The sequence below is a fragment of the Sitophilus oryzae genome, unplaced genomic scaffold (assembly GCF_002938485.1).
Source record: "Sitophilus oryzae breed Bouriz unplaced genomic scaffold, Soryzae_2.0 scaffold_374_pilon_pilon, whole genome shotgun sequence".
Taxonomy (NCBI): Eukaryota; Metazoa; Arthropoda; class Insecta; order Coleoptera; family Curculionidae; genus Sitophilus; species Sitophilus oryzae.
The window spans coordinates 1,174,382-1,197,617 of record NW_022146945.1 but is presented as its reverse complement, the minus strand read 5'-3'; the positions used below and the strand labels follow the sequence as shown (position 1 = coordinate 1,197,617).

The following is a 23,236-nucleotide window of genomic DNA, read 5'->3' as shown; positions in this document are numbered from 1 at the left end:
ACGACTATCCTACATTAAACATTTATTTAAAAAAAAACGAACACAAGTACCAGTTACTTTCAATTATCCCAAATAAACTGTAAGTTATTTTAAATAAATTCGAATTTAGTAACTGTATCTTCGAACTATGCTACTTAATATAAAAACAGGTGAAATTTATGTATGTATCAATTCGATGATGTTTCGAAACATGTCGTGTACCTTCAAGAATGAATACGTGTTAATGATTTTCATATAAAATATCATAACAAAGTAAAAGTATACTGTTTGAATCAAATTATAACTTATAACGTTATCTGAAAGGTAATTTTTTATAATATATGGGATAAATAGTAATAATTTACAGATATATTAAACTGTTGTCTCAAAAATTGTAAAATAAAAGATTACCTTGTGTATAATAAAACTTAGGACTTATCTGTATATTTCTTATGATGTTGTAAACAGGTAGATAGGTAGTCTCAAGACTAACAGAAGTGGAAGCAGATGACTATGGCAGCAGAAGTCTTCGATATCAGTAGAAAAACAAACGTAAGGTCATGAATGTTGTCTCAAGGTCTACGTAGGTCCATACAAAATGAAAGTGGGTGAAATTTAAGCGGTATACAATTACTGTGATCCATATAATTACTTAGGTTCATATAATTACTGACATCCATAATTACTCTATAAATAAAAGATAGCTCTCAGAACAGACGCTAAACCAAAAAAACAACACACTTACGGTCTGAAATACACCTTTACATAAACCAAAATATATTCAAACCATATGCTGATCCAAACCAGTAATTAAATATTAATCAAAATAAATAAAAAAAAAACGGGAATAACTGAAATAAAATTTAGTTAGTTATGGCGATGCAAAATGGCGGACACACTTACGGTGATATATTCCAAGAAAAACCAAACAAATACGAACTACTCTGAACTGCATACTTTAAAAAGATCTTCAAATCTCCAGATCGGATACCCATGCAATTACAGTTAAGAAGCGAATTCAGAGTGTTTTTACCGAAAGATTTGTACGGACGCGAACTACGCGTCTCTAACAGATCCAATCTCTCAGAAAAAAGAAAGAAGGCCTACTTCTTGTTTTTCACCTCCCTTCTCGTATTTGTAAAATGGAAATGGAACAGATGCCCGACGCACTTGTGCTGGACCCTGTATATGATCTCTCGGCTTTTCATATTTAAATATAGAGTTTTAAAAGCAAAAGATATCCAAGAAATATCGCCACTATAATTTATTTCAACCAGAACCCCTAAAACGGCAAGAAACAAAATATTATAATTAAAATTTCTCGATTAAACATCACCTTCCTTACTATACATAGTCATGCTCCTCTATTGTCCAAAAACCCTCAAACGTTCCAAATGATCATAATCAATCGAGGCAAACAACAGGCGGGTTAGACTTAATCTCGATGGCAAACCGTTTCGAAAAAAAAACTTACCAAAGCTATGGAACTACTGGATTCTGCTACCGGTCGAACCGCTTATTATGGACGATTCCGATGTCAATCAAACCGGTCGTACCGCTGCCTAGGTACGCCCATGGCACGGACAATGGGTGCCAATCAAAGTAATTGTCGAGGTTCTTACACCGTGCTGACTCGACGGATGTTTTTTTGGGTTCCATTTCTTTCTTTTGTGTTGTTCCTTATTGATAGATCTGTTTGAGAATGGATAAAAAAAATCAGTAAATATATTGATATTGATTAAAATGTAGGGAAAGTTACATATTATTATTGTTTTTTGGTAGTCACTCTAGCAGAGATGGTTTTAAGTCCAGAGGTTATACTAAGGGCTGGCAAAGGTTAGTCTTGGGGAGAAAGTGTGCTAAGAGACGTGGAAGGGGAAATAGCAAATTTGTCGCAGTCGACCGGTTGACCCAATCAGAACCTTTGTCAGTACTTAAAGTTCTAGGGAAAGGTGTACATCATGCGTTTAGCTTCACGATTTAATTATGTTTCGTGATACTTTATTTGTTTATTTATTAACGAGTCGTTGTAATTTTCCCTATAGCTTGAAAAATTTTACGTGCAAGTTAGAAACACTTGCAGTTTTGGTAAAAATAAGTGGAATTTAGTTGGTGTTCGACAGTGGTCGCGCTATTAGATCTCTGAATTCAAAAATCGATATCTTGAAATCTATTAGAAATAATTGATTGCGAAGAAAGTTTTTTTCAAAAACTTTCTTCGCAGACAGTTTGTAACGATTGCTGAAAACTGCTATGCACTAAAAGTAAATGGATGGTTTGTTTAAAATTTTAGAATGAAAAAAAAACAACCTTATCGAATTTTTCTTATGTAAACATATTGTAAATGATCCGATCTTCAAAATAAAAAAGCTTCAATATCGAAAGTGGTTCTTAAGTTATGGCGTGTTATGTGTTAAAAAATTGAGTTTTAAAATTATTGCGATTACTGGCGTTTTTTCGTTATAAAAAAATGGAGACTCTAACGATATCCTTATAATTCCATTTCAGATGTTCAGAAACATATCTAATGCTTTTATCTAAAAGTTATTTAAAAATAAGCGGTTTGCAATCGTGATTTTACTTTACTTAATAGGGAAAGGCGTGCCGGCAACAACGCAACAGCACACCGTCGCAATTTATTTCACTCCGACTTAATAAGATCCCTATGCGATTTACTTCCATACACGTAAATACCGACCCAAAAGTAATAGTTGCCAGCACGGTATCGGCTATTGTTGCTTTAATTGAACATGGTAGAGATCAAGCAGTGGCACATCTCAAAATTGAGTCTGGGACGGACAGTGGCAATATTTAAGGAAAGTACTAGGTACACTTAAATTAAATTTGCGCTGAAAGGTATAGTCAATGTGAAAAAAAAAATGGATTGGTCTGGCACTAGTTTCCAGTGGCGGCTTAACCATGAGGTCAAATGGTCAATGCCCGTCCAAAAAAATCAGGAGAAAATTAGAAAAACCTTTTTCTTTTTTATTTAAATTATACTTTTTGTAAATCACTTTTGTTCATCCCAAAATATTCAACACTATTCCCAATCTATCCAATTTTCGCTTGAAAACATTTTATTTCACCCAGTTTCTCTACTGCGCCGGTCAAAATTTCATTTTGTCCTTCGCTCCCGCTATATTTTACACGTATTAAACTCCATGTGCCGATATAAAAAGTGGCGGTTTCTCTCTTTGTCTAGAAAAACCAGCGTGTTATTATTGTAATTTGTAATATTGTTTATTAGTTGAGAATCAATATAGTTGATTAAGAAATATTGAGTGCATTATTTCTACAGGGTGAGTTTGTTGTGATGTTCTCTATGGGTATCTCGGAAACTACTGGAGACAGAGAGTTGGTTAAATAGGGAAAGAATTGCAGTTTTGTGGGGTCATAAATATGCGCCTTTCAGATTTTTGAAAAAGTTTATGGCTTACTAGATATTTCGGAAAAAACAAATTTTGGCTATTTTAAAAATTGTCCCTTAATTCAATTATAATCTATTTTAGACAAAAAGTTTTCAGATAAAAGTTGTAGATAATCACATCTCTGATGAGTTTGTGTTCTCCGATTTCTTCTAAAGCCTGTCATTTTTGACATATGACACAAACATATGTTTTTTTAAATGGAAACCATAGTTGGCCATGGCTTCATAAAAAGCGCCATTTTTTAAGCTTTTCAGCGATATATGCTATAATACGTTTTTTTTTTCAAAATTACTGAGTTATAGCCAATCCTTATCTTTCTTGGCTAATTTCACTTAGTTAGCCATGGAAACAAGTTCAATCGTCGTTGCTCTCACAGAAATGTGAAACTGTCACATTCAAACTTTGTAAATTAAAATAAACAAAAGTTGTAAATATGAATTTTTCAAATGAAGAAAAGCATGTAGGATTATTGGTTCAACTTTTTCTGGCCATACAATTTCGAGGATACGTTGACCGGTGAACGTTACTTACGTTCTTTAGATAACGGTTTTACGGAAGACATGTTAGAAAAGTTAAATTTAGATAGTGTGGCCGTTGCGGGTAGCAAATTAGGCACACTAAATAATTAAGTCATTTAATTAACTCGATCAATTGTTACAAACTAAATAACTATTACAAAACATAAGAATTCGGTTTCTTGGCGCGAAACGTGAATGTTCAAGGTCGAATGTCTATCCACAGAATAATCCTTCCTCTTCCTCGATTGACAGATATCAGCTGGACGGCCATTCAGGGTTGTTATTCTCCTCCCGTGGAACCAACCAATCTGTGGCGGGCACTTGCTACCTTCGGAAGTCTGCCACAGGGCTCCCCAGTGAGGAACCCACTGGTTGTGAACAGTTCTTCTGGCATACGTTGAGCAGCAAACGGTTGGCGTATGAATGTTCCTCCGCCAGTTGATGAGATGCTGGAACATATGCTGCCTTCAGTCGATCCATGGAGACTCGTTGGGGAACATTCTGGACGTCCACCGTTAGGAACTTGTCATCTCGTTCCACAACTCTGTACGGGCCGCTATATTGAGGTGTCAATGGAGGCTTCACCTTGTCGTTACGTATGAAGACATGTGTAGTCGTCTGTAGGTCGGGATGGACATAGGCGGTGCGAACTGAGTGGTTGCTCGTTGGTACAGGCCTCAATGCTCCCATGGTCTCACGGAGTCGTTGAACAAATCGGCGTTCGTCAGTTGGGGTAGCACTTGGAACAAATAGCTGTCCAGGGAGGCGAACTGGTGCACCAAACACTAAATCGGAGGCTGTACAGGCGATGTCCGGTTTGAAGGTGTTCCGTAGGCTCAGCATGACGAGGGGAAGAGCTTCGGCCCAGGATACGACATCAGCAGCGACGAGTGCAGCCTTGAGGGTTCGGTGAAAGCGTTCGATACATCCATTTGATTGTGGGTGATAAGCCGTCGTCTTTATGTGCTGTACCCAAAGTGCTGTGTTAAGCTGGCGGAACAACTGGCTCTCGAATTGTCTGCCTCGGTCTGTAGTAATGGTCGCTGGTACACCAAAGCGGGATATCCATCCTTCGAGGAGCTTTTGTACCACTACTTCAGTAGTTATCTCACGAATAGGGACAGCCTCAGGCCATCTCGTAAATCGATCAATGATCGTGAGTAGGTATCGAAAATTGTCACTAGGCGGAAGTGGTCCCACAATGTCGATATGTATGTGGGCCAATCGTTCGTCAGGCATTCCTAGTGGTGTCACTGGTGTAACAGTATGACGTCCTACTTTGGCCCGCTGACATTGAAGACACTCTCTGGACCACTGCTTGACTTGACGGTTCATATTATGCCACACGAAGCGTTCGGCGATCATTCTCAGCGTAGCAGCGTGTCCAGGGTGGGACTGGGTGTGGAACTTCAAGAAAACATCCCTCTGGAAGGTCGCCGGCACGTACACACGTACACGTCCATCTTGGATTGAACAGTATAGGGGTCGTTCGCTATCTGGTATGACAATGTGTTGAAGGTTTAAAGAGCTTGTGGGGTCCTGCAGAGCTTCTTGTAGACCTTCATCAGTTGTCTGAGCTTCAGCTAACCGGTCAAAGTCAATGGTGATGGGTGATGTTATTGCGTCTACCTCAGGTCGTGAGAGACAGTCGGCTACAATGTTCTTTTCTCCTTGGACATGTCGGATGTCTGTGGAAAATTGACCAATAAATTCCAGCTGGCGGATCTGTCGTGGAGATTGACGGTCATGTCGCTGCTGAAAGGCATACGTCAAGGGCTTGTGGTCAGTGTATATGATGAATGGCATGCCCTCAAGAAGGTAGCGGAAATGGTGAATACCGCTAAATATTGCCAACAGCTCGCGGTCGTAGGTACTGTAGTTACGCTCCGTCTTCGACAACTTCCGTGAGAAGAAAGAAATAGGCTGTAAGTGCTCACCAACAAGCTGTTGCAATACACCACCGATCGCGGTGTCCGAAGCGTCGACTGACATGCTCAACTGAGCATGGGGTGCTGGAAAAACCAACTCGGCAGCAGTAGCTAGGAGTTCTTTAACTCTGGTGAAGGCACTTGATGCTGCTGGGGTCAAGTTGAGGTCCTGTTGCTTTTTCTTTTGGTGGGAAAGTAGCTCGGTGAGTGGCATAAGCTCTTTTGCAGCATTCGGTAACCAGCGTCGATAGAAATTAACCATCCCTAAGAAGCGACGTAGCTGTTTGTATGTTGTTGGTTGCGGAAAACTGCGAATAGCACTGACTTTAGCTGGCAGAGGCCTGACTCCAGTTGGGGAGACTGTGACGCCCAAGAAATTTGCCTCTCGTATCCGGAATTTGGACTTTTCTTTGTTGATTTGGAGTCCATTTGCTTCTAGGATCTGAAGAACTACTGCTAAGTGCTGCTCGTGTTCTGCTTCCGTCTCCGAGACTACCAGTATGTCGTCGATGTACACATATACAAATGAACACCCTCGGAAGAGATGGTCGAGGTACCGCTGAAGTGTCTGGGCGGCGTTACGTAAGCCAAAGGGCATACGTAGAAATTCGTACAAACCAAAAGGTGTAATAACAGCCGTTTTTTGTACATCTTCTGGGCGGACTGGGATCTGGTGGAATGCATGTACAAGATCAATGGTAGAGAAAATTTTCTTTCCATGTAGCTGATTTGCAAAGTCCTGAATATGTGGCACTGGATAGCGATCAGGCTTGGTAATTGCATTTAACCGACGGAAATCCCCACAAGCACGCCACTGGCCGTTGGCTTTTTGGACCATGTGAAGCGGGCTAGCCCATGGCGATTTTGATGGCTGAACAATGCCCATTTGTATAAGTTGATTGAATTCGGCCCGTGCAGCTTGTAGACGGTCTGGTGGAAGCCTGCGCGGCTTGGAGAACACTGGTGGGCCTTGGGTGTCGATATAGTGCTGGACTCTTCCAGGGTCGTCTGGTGCATCCGTTGGTCGGTCATAAGGATGGGCAGTAGATATTCCCACCTCCAACGCGCTTACTCGTCGAGACACACACGTAATGCTGCTTGGTATAGTTGGACACACAAGGCGCTTGTTTCGCATATCTACGGTGAAACCATGGTGTACGAGGAAGTCAGCACCTAGGATGGCAGTAGTGACATCTGCAACAACAAAGGTCCATGTGACTGGCTGGCCAAAACCAAGGTCAAGTGTCAACTGTTTCTGCCCAAACGTTCTAATACAGGAACCAGTAGCAGAGTATAGGCGTATCATACTAGGTTTTGAAGCAGAACATGCTTTGCGTGGCAGCACACTTAAGTCGGCTCCAGTGTCAACGAGGAACTGCAGTTTTAGGGCTTTATCTGTGACGAAAAGGCGACGTGGTGCATGGGGGGCAGTGGTTGTCATGATTACTGCGCCCCCTCTTATCGTTTTTTGAGAAGGTACATGGTGCTCTACACTTCTTAGCTTGGGACCCAAATCTCCTGTGATAGTAGCAGTGCCCGTCAGTTTTCTCGTCCACACTTACTTTGTTGTTTAACGCAGGCTTTCCGTCCATGGCCATGATAGGAAAACTAGAACATTGTATATATTTGTCAGCTTTCTTGGCCAATTCCTCCAGGTCTCCATCCAGGATTGCTATGACTCCCCGGGCTTGGGGTGGTAGGCGGTCTAACCAGAGTTTCTTTAGAACCTGCGTAGAAACGTTATTTGAGGCCAAAGCTTGCATTCGGTGGAGAAGCTGTGTTGGTTTAAGGTCGCCCAAGGTCATCTCCATAAGCTGGTGAATTTTGTCATCAGCGCTACTGCCATATCTCTCTAACAGTCTAGTTTTGAGGTCTTCGTAGGCCCTACCTCTAGTTGGATTTCGTAGTATGTCGGCTACCTCTAATAGGACCTCGCTGTTTAAACTTGTTACGGTGTGATCGAACTTGCAGTCATCAGATGTTATTTTGGCTTGCCTGAATTGGGCTTCCAGGCGTAGGAACCATAGTTCGGGCTCTGTGCGCCAAAACTCCGGTGCTTTAATCCCTACACGGGCAATAACGACTTGATCGTCGGTTTGGAAGTCGTTCGTGTCGGAGGTGGACATTGCGTATCTGAATTTGTTGCACTCACACGTTCGTCGGGGTCACCAATGTGGCCGTTGCGGGTAGCAAATTAGGCACACTAAATAATTAAGTCATTTAATTAACTCGATCAATTGTTACAAACTAAATAACTATTACAAAACATAAGAATTCGGTTTCTTGGCGCGAAACGTGAATGTTCAAGGTCGAATGTCTATCCACAGAATAATCCTTCCTCTTCCTCGATTGACAGATATCAGCTGGACGGCCATTCAGGGTTGTTATTCTCCTCCCGTGGAACCAACCAATCTGTGGCGGGCACTTGCTACCTTCGGAAGTCTGCCACAATAGTATCTATTAGGCAGTATATAAATTTCAGTTTTCTAACATGTCTTGAAACCAGTTCTCTAAACATGTCTTTTCTAACATGTCATGTTGGAACCACTCTAATAAATTAGGGTGATTCCAACATGCACTTTCATTATGACACACCACACCACCCCCCACAATGAAAGAAATGTTAAAAATTATTTATATCATAATTATGTAGAACCAGGGATAGAAAGAGGTGGACAAATTGCATGGGCCTCGTCGATCACCTGACCTATCAATTTTAGATTTTTTTAGGCGGCATGGTTAACAATAAGGTTTACAAAAGAACTTATGAATTAAGAGAGGCACTCGAAGAGGCAGTACAGGAGAAGTTTAATTAAGTCGAGAGGTCGTTCTGTGAGAATAGCTAGAAATTCGGTTGTAAAAAGATGCATTTATGTACTCAAAACAATGGCGGATTTGGGAACATTTTCTAAAATAACTTAAAGTGTATCTAATGATATTATTTTTTTAAATTTTAGTTTGTGTAATGTAAATTGTAAAGAGCCCTTTAATAATCTGTTTTGTCTTTTTATACGTAATAAATCATAAGAAGACCATGCCAACTAAATGATATTAGTCAAGAAAGAGAAGATTGGCTATTACTCAGTAATTTTGTGAAAAAAAAACATATTAAAGCTCCTATCGCCGAAAAGCTTAAAAAATGGCGCTTTTTATGACGTCATGGCCAACTATGGTTTCCATTTAAAAAAAAACATATGTTTGTGTCATATGTCAAAAATGACAGACTTTAGAAAAAATCGGAGAACATAAACTCATTAGAGATGTGATTACCTACAACTTTTATCTGAAAACTTTTTGTCTAAATAGGGTTATATTGGAATTAGGGACAATTTTTAAAATAGCCAAAATTTTATTTTTTCGAAATATCTAGTAAGCCATAAACTTTTTTTGGTCAGTTTAGGTGTTTATAAAAACTCAAATTATAAAACAACCTAGGTTTTTGTATCGTTTATCGCGTATCGCGTATAATGTTTGGTTTAGTCAATATAAATTTACATTTAAATATTTAATATCGAAAAAAAAATTAGTTTTAGTTGCCGTAGCTTTGTCGTAGCCGAGGGTTTGAGATGCAGCGCGAAATTTGTGTAGGTCATAATTCATAATTTTCTGGTTCTGGATAAATGATGAACTCTTATTGACTGATACTGGAATAGATATTTTCAAATAGACAACATAGGGTGTTTAGTTTGTAAAATCATGCGGTTAAAGGAAAACAATTGCTTAAATTTCCAAAAACGTTTAGAGAAAGAGTTGACTTAAAATATAAAAAAAAAGTGAAATAAAACTTTTAGAAATGTGTATGTGTATACAGGGTTGTTCACCACATACGACACGGAATATTGTAGCTAAACGATTAGATTTTTGCAAATTGTAAGGTTTGGGATCGTTGAAGGACTATTAGAGCTACAATTTAAAAATATTTACAGGATACAGAGTGTCCCAAATAAATAAAAAATATCAAAGTCGTATTTTTTTAAATGGAATACCCTGTATATTATTACATTTTTAATTTCTACGATTAAAATAAAGGTAAATTTAATTAAGGTTTATTGCACTTAAACCTTACCGTTTTTGAAATATTTTCAATTTTGTGAAATTGCAGTATAAATTTTAAGGCTTCATTTCTCCCAGGGTATCAAAGTTTTTAATACTAAATATTTACTGAAGTTTATTTATTAATCAGTTATTGTGTTGCAATAATAAAAAATTTACTCCCTTATACAGAGTGTCAAAATATTTATTTTAAATAATTATTAGCTTTAAACGGCAATAACTTGTTTAATTTAAATGGAACACCCTGTATATTTTATAAGAATCAGATGCACAATTTAATTGACTATCAAATTGTATTATGCCATTTTTTACCTATCTCTTCAAGTTAGTTCAGTTCGGGGAAATGAAGCCTTAAAATTTATACTGCAATTTCACAAAATTGAAAATATTTCAAAAACGGTAAGGTTTAAGTGTAATAAAAAACCTTAATCAAATTTACCTTTATTTTAATCGTAGAAACTAAAAATGCAATAATATACAGGGTGTTTCATTTAAAAAAATACAACTTTGATATTTTTTATTTATTTGGGACACTCTGTATCTTGCAAAAATATTTTTAAATTGTAGCTCTAATAGTGCTTCAACGAACTCAAAACTTACAATTTGTAAAAATCTAATCGTTTGGCTACAATACTCCGTGTCGTATGTGGTGAACAACCCTGTATATGTATTTATATTTTTGTGACATTTTTCATCATTATTTAAGTTAAGTTAATCAAATAATTAATTAAATAATTAAGTTCTTTTAAATCCTACCGTGGAAAATTTGTGTAAGGAACATTGGATTTTTAGTTAAATGGCACTAGACCAGTTAAAGTAGTTAAATGGCACTAGACTAGTTTAAAAATGTAAGGGTAGGTTTCATTTTAACATAATTTGTATTTATTTTAAGATTTATTTTCCTTTAACGAAACGTAAAAGTAGGGGAGAATGACCAACAGTGAGACACATTTTTTTAAGACCGTAAAAAATATACCTCCCTATAATAATAACCACGAGCCGCGACTGCTGGTTTCAATGGAGAAAATATGCCTGTAGAGGTAACCATCACGGTCTTTCTGCCGAGGAGCAAGGGGAAAGACACCACCTACCTGCTGAGCTATATCCAGGTTCAGAACTTCAATGTAAGGACATTGAGTTGGCGAGTCATCAACTCGAGGGAGGAGGGCCATGGTCAGATCTTCACAATAGGAATTGACCTCAAATCCAAGGAGTTAATAGAGAAAGAGGGATATACCCTCTATTATACATTTGGGACAACACCGGTAGCAGGTCTAAGGAGAGACCAAGTTAAAGAGGTGGAGAAAATGGAGACAGATCCTCCAGCCTCCACCTCACTGGTACTTCAGCCGGTGACAGGCTCCTCGAGTATGAAGGCCACGGAGGGCCAAACCCCAACCGTTGAAGGGTGTAAAGCCTCGGAGGAGGAAGATGTCCATTCCTCGAAGGAAGAATGTCTGTTGTTAGAATAGGATGGGGAATTAACCTGCCCCCCCCCCCTTCAACAGGAAAATACCTATACAAGGTGCTACAAATTCGAGGTACGAGCATTGGTATCTCGGAAACCGTAATAGATACGAAGATGGTTAAATTGGGACAAAATTGCTCCTTGGCATGTTCACCAATATGCCTTCAAAAAAGTTTTAAAAATTTCAAGGATTGCTGAGTTTTTTAGAAAAAACGGATTTTTTGGAAAATCATTTTTATTTTTTCCTGTCGTTACTTTTTCGAAAATCAAAAAACTAATTGCACACTCTTAAAACCATTTTGTTAGGGCTATCTGACGGTATTTTTAGATTTTCAAATTAGCTGATAATTTGTGAGATACAGAGGCCAACTTATTTTTTTAAATACGGACCTGCATTTTTTATTCGAAGTTTTGAAAGACTTCGGTCTCCTGAGTACAATAATATGCCACATTTGTTACCTTTTTTTTGTTTTGGATACCTTAACAATAAAAAACTATTTAATTGTTATTTAAAATAATTTCAAGTCCGACTCTGGTTTTCTAATTTATTTAATCTGATTATATTCAGCACAACAATATTGATCAGCGCTAATTAACATTGAACAGGAAAATCACGTTAACTGAAAGATTCAAATAATTAATATTCAGGTCAGCAATTTAAAGATATAGTAAACGCCACGAATGTTTGGGAGTGATTCATCGGTCGCTGCCATGTGAACTATAATAATCTGTTCAAGGTCACATAAAACTTATTTCCAGCGCCGTGGTGTTTCAAGTCATATAATAATCAATATATAATCTGTTGTAATTTGTTGTTTTAACTGTCAAAGTCTTGTCAAAACATATATTTGGTTATAAATATAAAATGGAATGCCCCATTAGTTGTACTGCAAGCACACCAATGGACTGACCCACAAAAACGAATCAATCAAAGAAACGCGATATAGTATCGTCTTTGTCAATCACGCTAACATTTTAGAATAAGTAGGAAAAGCGCAGGCAGATGATTAGACCGGGCCTTTAAAAACCTACGTCTGCGGTAAAAATTTACGTTTTTAATGTAAAATTGATAGCGCGCGTGTCGATTCTAACTTCATCAAGCGATGAATCACTCCCAAACATTCGTGGCGTTTACTCTACCTATTATTTTTAACTTTTTTTATTGTGAATTTGAAATCCCAGTGTACGATCTAGTAATATGCATAATATTAATCATAGTTATTATAAATAAATCAACTTCTACAAACTAGTTTCTAATGCTCTGCATGTTCGAAAGGGTTACCACCCTCCATAATCAACACATTTATTTTTCGTTCGATCTTATTTATAGCTCTTTGAACAGATCTTTTTATACTTCCGAATGCATTTTGTACCCTTTAATTGTTTTTTATTACTCGTTAATTGTTTTTGTACTTTTAAAGTTGAAATGTATTGATTTCAAATGTCCAAAACAATTTTTATTGATTTTCTTTATTCAATGTTAATTAGCGCTGATCAATATTGTTGTGCTGAATATAATCAGATTAAATAAATTAAAAAACCAGAGTAGGATTTGAAATTATTTTAAATAACAATTAAATAATTTTTTTTATTGTTTTACCCAAAACAAAAAGAAGTATCAAGTGTGGCATATCATTGTACTCACGAGACCGAGGTCTTTCAAAACATGAAATAAAAAATGCAGGTCCGTATTTAAAAAAAAAAAGTTGGCCTCTATATCTCACAAATTATAAGCTAATTTGAAAATCTAAAAATACCATCAGATAGCACTAATAAAGTGGCTATGAGGAGGTGCAATTAGTTTTTTGATTTTCTAACAAATAACGACAGGAAAATATAAAATTTATTTTCAACAAAAACCGTTTTTTCCAAAAAACTCAGCAATCCTTGAAATTTCCAAAACTTTTTTGATGGCATCTTGGTGAACATCCTAAAGGCGCAACTTTGCCCCAATTTAACCATGTTCGTATCTATTACGGTTACCCAGATACCAATGCTCGTACCTCGAATTTGTAGCACCCTGTATATTATAACGAGTTAGAGACTGTATGATGAGTTATACCTCAAGAAAGAGGAAGACAATATATAGCCGGTGATTAACCTCGCTCCCACTCATTCTGAATTCTACATTCTAGAGAAGCGAATATCTCCAATAAAAATAAAGATACTCATATGAATCGAAAAAAAATATCGAGAGAAGAAAGGTGCATCTTTTTGACGGTTTTCAACTTTCGCTAAATTAACAAAATTTTCTTCGTATAATAGGTCAGGAATTTTTAATCTAGAAAGAGACTAAGAAGCATTTTGGTATAGAGGTAAATAGTATCCAATTAACCCCCTTATTTTGATTCTAAAAATAACGTACCTAATACTTCTGTCTCCAAGGAATTTTAGAACACCCTGTATACGTGTATATTGTTATTTTTTGGCATATTTGTATTTCCCCAATCATTTCTAACAATCAGAAACCGTTCACTTATAACAAAAGCAAACACGACACAGTAATCAAATCCAACAAGGTATAGTTATCTATCCTAAATGTAACAACGATATTTTCGTAGTGTACACGAGTCCGGCTCGAGATAGGATCGCTGGTGGCGCCACCCAGATCGCAAAAGATCGATTTCATAGTGACAGGAGTTCGACGGGGGTCCGGTGCCCCTCGCTGCGGGGGCGCAGCCCCGGACACGCGTTCTAGCGACGCCTGGCGCCGGTCCGGCTCTGATTTGCAAAGAGAAACATGTCGCACTTGACAGGTGTCATCGTATTTTTACGAGCGAAAGTGTTTGGAAGCTATTGCAGGTATGTCTTTTTTGAAGTTATTAGACTTTAACGTGATTTTTTAGAGTTTTCATTGTGACTGATACTTTTTTACGAACGATTTTTTAGCTTTTTACAAGATTTATTCAATCTATTAAGGGATCGTCATAATCAGTTCAGGATGTGTTCAGATTTAAACCAAGTTCAAAATTTTAATATGTTGTTCAGTAACTCCTTACCTTCGAAGTTGGTTCAACAATTGACGATTGCATTTATTGAGCCAGCCCTTTTCGAAGTTTAAACTTGGCTTTTAATCCTTTTATAATCTCACACAGTTCATGAACTCGAGTTGTACAGGGTGGGTCAAATTCGACGCTATTAAATGGAAACACCCTTTTCTATAGGAGATAGACAAAAACTAATTCGGTGTCTGGTAATACAAAAACTAATACCGGTCAATTTTTTTCAAAAACATGATGGTGCAAACCGAATATCGATATCTGTTACCATTTCGGAGTTACGGGGTGTTTTTCAAAAATATTCATTTTTAACAAATCTCTGTAACTTTTTTGCTATGAAAAATGTTGTATTTTTATGACAAAATTTCCAAAGCAGCTTTTTACGTAGAATTTAATGGTTTAAGTATATTTTTTTTTAATTAATAATTTAAGAATTATCAACAGTAAATTTGATTTTTTATATGGGACACCCTGTATATTTATAATCTATTGAAAAGAATTTAAATTTACCTTTCCAAAAATATAACACACTTGATATTTTGCTCCATTCCTCTTCGAGATATAAAGTATATAAAAATTCGCCCGCTTTAAATAAGTAGGCTTTGAACGGCACCGGTTGTAATGCAAAAACATTCTAGCTGTGAGCATCAATTAAAACGAAAATAATATTTGCAATGAGAGATACAGAATTTTATAACAATTTAAAATGTATTTAACCAACATCAATACATTTACTATTTTTATACTTTTACTCATTATTATACTATATCTAATAACAATAAAAATAAATAGCAACAGAGATTTAGACATGAGATTTTGCTACAGGTGGTCGACGTATCGACCGTCTTCTGTTATGGACAGACGGGGCAGTTTTTGAACATTTCTCGCGGAATTCATTAACTCAGTTGGGGTGAAAGATACCCTCTCAGAACTGCTAAGTATTTCTAATTCTTGTCTAAATTATACCGAAGTATAAGGAACGTTTATTCTTCCGCAAATATATCCATATGATTAGATCCATGGGCACTAAGTCAGGCGGCCTCGACGGCCAACGACTGGAATCTTAGTTAGCTATTTTATTCTTGAAATTGGCTGCAAAAATTTGCTGATAACTTCAGCGTTCAGAGACGGTGCGTCGTCTTGCTGGAAAAATATGTTTTCGAGTTCCATTAAGGGCATATCATCAATAAGGGGTCCTAAGGGGGTAACTTTTAAAAATTCTGTATTTCGAAGGAGATTATAACAAAATATCAAGTGTGCTATATTTTTGGAAAGGTAATTTTAAATGTTTTTCAGTTAATTAAAAATATAGAGGGTTTCCCAAATAAAAAATCAATTTTTCTGTTGATAACTCTTAAATTATTAATTTTAAAAAAATTATACTTAAACCATTAAATTCTACGTAAAAAGGTGCTTTGGAAATGTTTTCATAGAAATACAAAATTTTCCATAGTAAAAAAGTTACAGCGATTTGTTAAAAATGCACATTTTTGAAAAACACCCCGTAACTCCGAAACGGTAACAGATATTGATGTGCGGTTTTCACCATCATGTTTTTGATGAAAATTGAGCTCCAGACACCGATATTAGTTTTCGTCTATCTCCTATAGAAAAGGTTGTTTCCATTTAAAAGCGTCGAATTTGACCCACCCTGTACAAGATAGTGGAGTGCCCAGAGACTTTTACCTCGGAATTCAATTACTGTGAATGTATTAATGTGAAACCTTCTGTATTGTGTTTTATACATAAAATACTAAAATGTTTACCCATTTTGTTTCGTTGCGTTTAATTTTTTATTTTAGTAATTTAAGTAAATTTTTAATTGTTTCTTTCTTAATTTTTTGATTTTTTTAATTCTTTTTCTAAGTAAACTTATTGAAATAAATAAATAATGCATAAGCTATACCTATTCTGCTTATATTCTAATCATTGAAATTTTGATTGAAATCGAATTATACAGGGTGGCCCGTCATATACGACGCGGTTTTTGCAAGAACAAAATTTTATATTGAAGTAAAATTTTGTGAGCTTATACATATAAGTCAATTTAAAGCATTTTCTAACATTATGTAGAATTCTACGGGATGTCCCCAAAAAAAGTTACATATCAAAGTTATGTTTTTTGTAATAGAACACCCGATATGATTGATCCTATTAAAAAAATTAAAGTTTGTTTCATTAGAGAAGTATATGACTAAAATATATAGTTTTTGAAATACATTCACCAGCACGAAAAATAGGCACCTTAAAACTTTGATGTAGGTATTTTAAAGGTTAATATATTTTGTTTTAATTCGCCGATTTTGATGATTTTTTAAGCAGTGCGTAGCGTAGTATCTTTTTCTAAATTAAAAATGAAATTCCCCATCTGTTAATTATACGAGGGAAAACAAAATGTTGATATTCTGGTGAAAGTTTGAATCACCCTGTGAAATATGTTAAAAGAGCAAGTAATTTAAAAATTATTTTATCATCTAGATACATCCTTTCTCGATTGTTTGTTTTTTAGTTCATCTCATTAGCTTTATTTTTGTTGGAAATATTCGCTTTTGAAGAAGACACTAACATTTTTTTTTCGTAATTTTTACATTAAGACCATGTCTTTGCTTTTGGGCCTAGTCAACACATCTAGTAAGTTCTGGTCCCGAAGCAGGCCTTCTTGACGAAGATTTGCTTCATTTAATCTTTTTCTCATAGTCCGTTAGTTAATATGTACGTTCCTTAAATGCAATTCATTATCAATTTGTAAAGCTGGCAAACGGCGGTTTCTTAGTGATAAACTTACAATAAGTCGGGAAGTTCTCATACGAAGGTTTTTGGACGTCTAGACTGACGTCCTCATGGACGTGGTTATAATTCAAAAGCCACTGAGTATACTCTATGGTATTTTAAGGTATTTTTGGGACCGGAATTTTATAGCAATTTCACTGAAGTAAACAAATATAGATATATATATATATATATATATATATATATATATTTGACTCACCCTGTACATCTATAAAGTATTTTTGAAATGTGTACTACCATTAAACACATATTTTGTAAAGGTTTTGGAGTGGAAATCTCAAATAGGTATCTTGATACAGAGTGCCACGCCCTTTCTAATTTGAAGTTCAATAAAACACAAGTTTACTTAATGCAGAATGAGTTACATAGAGGCCACTAGCTTTTTAATTTTAACAGCCGGATGGTCGGGGTTGAAAGATATTAATAAAAGGGCGCCACGAGATTATACTCTATGAACTCGGCAATAAAGATGTAACTATTAAGTAGACTTCAACACTAACCTCGAACTGTTGAGTGCAACTATCATGAACTTCAAATATTCTATAACTATTTGTACTTAAGTGACTCTAACTTAACTATGAGACTAGACTGTAAATAATACTACTAAAAATATTTAAGCAATTTATTAAAATATTAAAAAGTTATAAAGAAAAGAATGAAATGTAAATGATTGGAATATATTAAGTCAGAATCTAAATCAATAAAAACTAAATCTATGACGTCATCCCCCTTAACTTAAACTAAGTATGCTCTAAGGGCGGAATACAAATATCAAACTAAATCTAACTAATATCTAAATGATCTTACTCTACAGTGTAATGTCTTGACAAGAACTTGAAAACTACTCGGAAGTTCCTCCAGCTGAGCTTCGGTGTATAGCAATGGGGTAGCTACAGCATGCTACAGCAGCTCGGTGTACTGTCACTGGAGCCCGTCAGCAAACGTACAGATACCAGGCAGGTGTAGGACTTCAACAGGTGACATAAAAAAACCCTCAACGAGGGTTTATGATGTCCAACGGGTAACTCTACACACGGGCAACAGGAACGGATGGAATTCTGGACTGTTCTGTGCTGTACAGTCTGGATCGGTCTTCTTGCTCTACAATTACGAACAACCAAATAAGACTTAAGAAAGATAACACTCAACTAATCTTTCTACACCACGTGGGCGTAGAAAAGTCCAAAACCAGACAACAATATGAACAAAAATCAGTTGAGCATTGACTTAGAATAGGCAGAAGAATTATAGCATACCTTGGAACTATGCGGGGACTTCTTGGGCACGTGGAATTGGAATATCAGTCGGAAAATTAGGCTATTTTAATCCCATTGCGGAAATTGGTCGGCGGTCCATAAAATCATCAAAATCCAACCACGTCTCTGACCAAAGGTGTTTCGAAAGCCTTAATCCTTCTTTACGAAGACCTGCTATTCACCAACAGGGAATGCTTCACGAAACGGCAGCCAGTTCTTCACGACGACACTCTTCAGCCGGGGAGTACACAAGAAGTGATGCAAGGATTCGATTTCCTTCACAAAATCAGATTTCAACCGGAAATCTCCCTCCAGGATATAGATAGAGAACTATATATCTTGACTAGTCCAACTCACAAAAAGGCATAAATAAAAAACGATGTTCTACAATATTTTTCGACAGCCATATTTCATATCCGGTCAATGAACGAACTAAACTCAGAAATTCCACAATTAAATGAACGAATTGCACACTGCGATCCACATCAAAAATAACCAATTTAACTACGAAATTTTATCTGATAATTATAAAATTTCAATAACCAAAACAAAGGATAAATAAATCCAAAAACATCTGATTTGATCTGACAGTGACAAGTGACGGACAAAAGTGATGATCAAAGATATAGAGAGATGGACAAAAAGCCTACTGCTGGTCGGCATCAGTGACAATAATGTTGAGCTTATGGAGTGTAGAGGTAGTTGAGCTGTAGCTTGTATAATATCGCGGTGTATATTCGGTTGCATAATGGTAAAATACTAAATAAAATAATATTTAACAATAAAATTATAGTAAACATGATGCAAAAATAATAGTTATTTGCGATAATTCATGAGCTAGCACACAGAGGTCGTTGTGATGAAATTTAACTGTTACAAGAGCTAGCTTTTCCGGAATACGGAGCTATCTTGTATGTATGCACTTGTATATGTGTGTTTATTTAAATAGGTACGAAAGTAAAAGCAACGAATTTAAATGAATATAATTTTTAATATATCTTATTAACAATACAATGCAAAAAGTTTTATAAAAATTGGTTCACAGTAAATGAATTGCGAGGTTTGTATCCCATAAGGGCTTAAAGCACTCCACTAAGATTTCGACATCCAAAAAATTGCAGAAAATACAATTTACCTCTATCCCAAAATGACAGACAACTTTCACTGTCATGTATCTTCTCGTTGTTTGAATAAAAACATTAAAGAAGGAGTATAATGCTATCTATGTATTCATGCATTAAGTGCCGTTTAAACTCTCAGGGTGCGGCCACACTATCCTAAAAACGGCGTATCGGCGTAATGACCTTGAATAGATTTCCAGTAATTCTATTGGCTGAAATTTTTGACAGATGAATTTGACAGATAAAATTTCTGACAGATGAATGTTTCAGCCAATAGAATTACTGGAAATCTATTCAAGGGCATTACGCCGTTACGCCGATACGCCGTTTTTAAGATAGTGTGGCTGCACCCTCAGATAATTTGCGCTCAACTGATGTGCGCAAACTGAACTGTACCAATAAATCATAAAGGGCCGTTTAGACTCTCAGATAAATTTTCCTAAAAAAAAATGTTCGGTCAGAACCATGTCTCCTGAATAACTTGCGCAAACTGGATTGCGCAAGCCAATTTGTACAAAATTTGCGCAAACCTGGTTTTTGGTAAAAAAAAACTAAACGTTCACCAACCCAGTGTGAGTACATATCAAAGTAAAGTAATTCGTTTTTTGTTTACACATTCAGTTAGTTGATACTGACGGATTTTACTGGTCATACAAAATAAAATTTTAGTCACGTTATTAAGCTTGACCGGCACAGCGTTGCCCAGTTTTATATATTTTCTTTTAATCAAAATATTTTAAATTAAAATAAATCAGTTATAAATATTGTTATTAAGGACCTATTTACATAGTTATTATTTACATCAACAAAAGTCGCCTTCTTAACAACTCTTAAGGGCCATAACTAGCGCTTTCCCGTTTAAAATATTCTAGTTGCGATCTTGTACACTTCGCACTAATAGAGGTTCCAAAAAGAACAATGTTCGACTGCAAGTTCTGCTAGTAAACATTTTCATTTGCTTAAAGTATCACAACCAAAGATATTTAAACTCGGGAGATACAATGATCCATTCATAAAACGCTCTAAAGCTTCATCACACATTGGTTTGCGAAAATCAACGAGTGCAAGAGAGAATGGATAGAGAAGGAAATAGGGGTATCTGCTCGATGGCAACAATGTAGTTGTGTACAAAGATTAGACGTTTGAGGCCAATTTCCAGTGGCGTGCCGATCGACCGACAGTATTTTAAGGAAATTAAAATAATTGTTTAATAAATTAAAATAAAATAATAATAAAACTTACATCTTACATATATGTCGCATTGTAAAAAAAATAAGTTGAGGGAGGATAGCGAAATAAAATAAAAACCGGCATAATTTTTTATTATAAGATGGCTTTTCACATAAGAATAACGATTAAAAAATTAATAAGCGTTTTTTTACTTTATTTTATTAAATAAAATATTAAATTTTAGGTGTATTAGTAAATGCAGTTTCAATATCTTGTTCCAAACCTTGTTCGTCTCCGGCGAATGAGATTCCCTCTATTAGCAAGTACAAAATAAAATAGTTATTTTAACCTAATAACACAATATTTTATATATAAAATAATACAAACTTTATTATTATATACCTATATGAATTTTACAACTACAATAAAAAACAGTGAATAAAATTTAAAATGTGCCTTATAATTTTTATTAGTTCACAATTATTGTTCATTAATGAGGGAATAAGAAGTAAGAAAATTCAACATTTATTTACCTTAACTTTCATTTTAGCGATGTTTCAAACACAGTAAATCAGAACTGAAAATATAAGATGTATATTATACCGTATGATCGAATATAAACGACTTCAGCGATGGCTATGAAATGAAGATCGCTATCATTTTATATAGGAAATGCCATCGATCGTCATTTCCAAGCCAACTGGACGCCGTTTTTATTCGATCATACGGTATGTGTATATCTAAACAAAATTATTTGATATTATAATACACAGTCATCAGAAAAGTCTACAAAATCATAAATAAAATAAAATGGTGATTGTTTAGTAAACGGTTCTTAGTTTAAAAAAATATTTAGTTTTTTTTCTCTTGTTTGCAAAGGAAAATTCATATTGTTTATAAATAATAAAAAGTGCATGTGCAAAGAATTTCAATACAATAAAATGTAAGAAAGTCATAAAATTCATGTACCTAATAAGAACATTAATTATATGTATGTCAAAAGATGTCCATTTACATTATAGCAACAAAAGCCGTATAAAATTGTAAGGGCAACAAAAAAGTAAGGCCGCAAAATTCCATCTTTGGTACAACCCAATAAAATTTTCACAAAAGGTAGGTAAGGGTTTGTCAAACCCAAGTAGGTACCTAGATTAGATTTATTCTTATAAGAAAGTACGGTTTTTCGAAAATAGATGTTGTTTATAAATTACAGGCGGTTTATAGAACTTAAATTTAATTTTTAACATTCAATACCCTTTTTTAAAAGGGAAACAGAAATTGTTATTAACTTATTGGTAATTAGTATGTACCATGTATCTTTTTCCTACAAATAATTTAATTAATAAATATATAATTTAAAAAATATAATAAATATATGATTTAAAAAATAAACCTAAAAACATAATTTAGAGATCTGCTATTTTTTATGTCTAGGTACGCCTCTGATCTACAGGGAATAGGATATAGTAGTATACTTATTTGTATTTACCGGTGAAAAGTTAAATTTGGTTTTAAATGATACACTCTCTTGTACACAATACATGAATGCACCATATTTTCAAATTAATGTCCACAGAAGTCCACAAAATAACGCAAAAATACTATAATACTGCAAATAAAGAATATGGAGCTTGATCGGCGGCATAGCAACATTGCAAAAGGAGAATCTAGGATTTTCCATTCATCCTCGAAATACGTTGTACTACGCCGGCATATTTCTAAAACTGACGTTGCCAAACTGCTTTTTATTATTAAAAGAAACACGACCATGATATTTTTATTCCATTATAAAATTTAAAATAGTAAAGCAGTTAAGCATTAAATGAAAAAATTTACGTTAGCAAATTAATGTAGTTGATATATTACAAAAATATAACGACATTATTTATTACTTAATAATTGGTTGTGGTATTTAATCAAATACTAATACCAATATACAGGTAAATCTGGCAAATATTTTCGGTGTAAGAGAGATGGGAAAATAAGGATAGAATAATGGCTGATGAAGGAGAAAGGCAAACAATTGTATCTCTTGAGTTTAAATATCTTTGATCATAACAGTAACTATTTAAACCAAAAACTCATAATACACAATTAAAGTGTCAAAATGAATGACAATGCCAAGAAATAAATAAATAAATGTGACAACTTGACATTTTTTACAGCAGAGCTACCACCTGCACGGCGCCGAATATGTCTATGGCTGGCAACACTGAATTAAATAATCGCGCCCTAAATTACATAACTAAAAGTTTAGTTGATAAGAAATATATTTAATAATAATAATAGCTCCCGTATATAGCGTTTAACGCCTTGGGAGTAGCAAGGTACAGCTTGTTATACTAGAGCCGTTCGGTATACAAGGAAGGTAATGTGGCTAGCACTACGCTTCAACCGCCTATTATTACCTCAGGATTGTGAATCCCAAGTACTCATTTAAGGCTGAGTCGACCTAGGTACCCAAACTATTTTTATTTTAATAAAAATAGTCGGCTGATGAAATGCCGGGTGTGGGGATTGAACCCA

The 23,236-nt window shown here is 35.4% G+C and overlaps 1 protein-coding gene across 1 annotated transcript; it reads right to left on the bottom strand.

The window, feature by feature from the left end:
* Positions 1 to 7,244: 7,244 nt before the first annotated feature.
* Positions 7,245 to 7,979, bottom strand: LOC115885128. Its single transcript, XM_030903917.1, has one exon. It carries the CDS (start codon positions 7,977 to 7,979, stop codon positions 7,245 to 7,247), a length of 735 nt encoding a protein of 244 aa, XP_030759777.1.
* Positions 7,980 to 23,236: the final 15,257 nt, after the last annotated feature.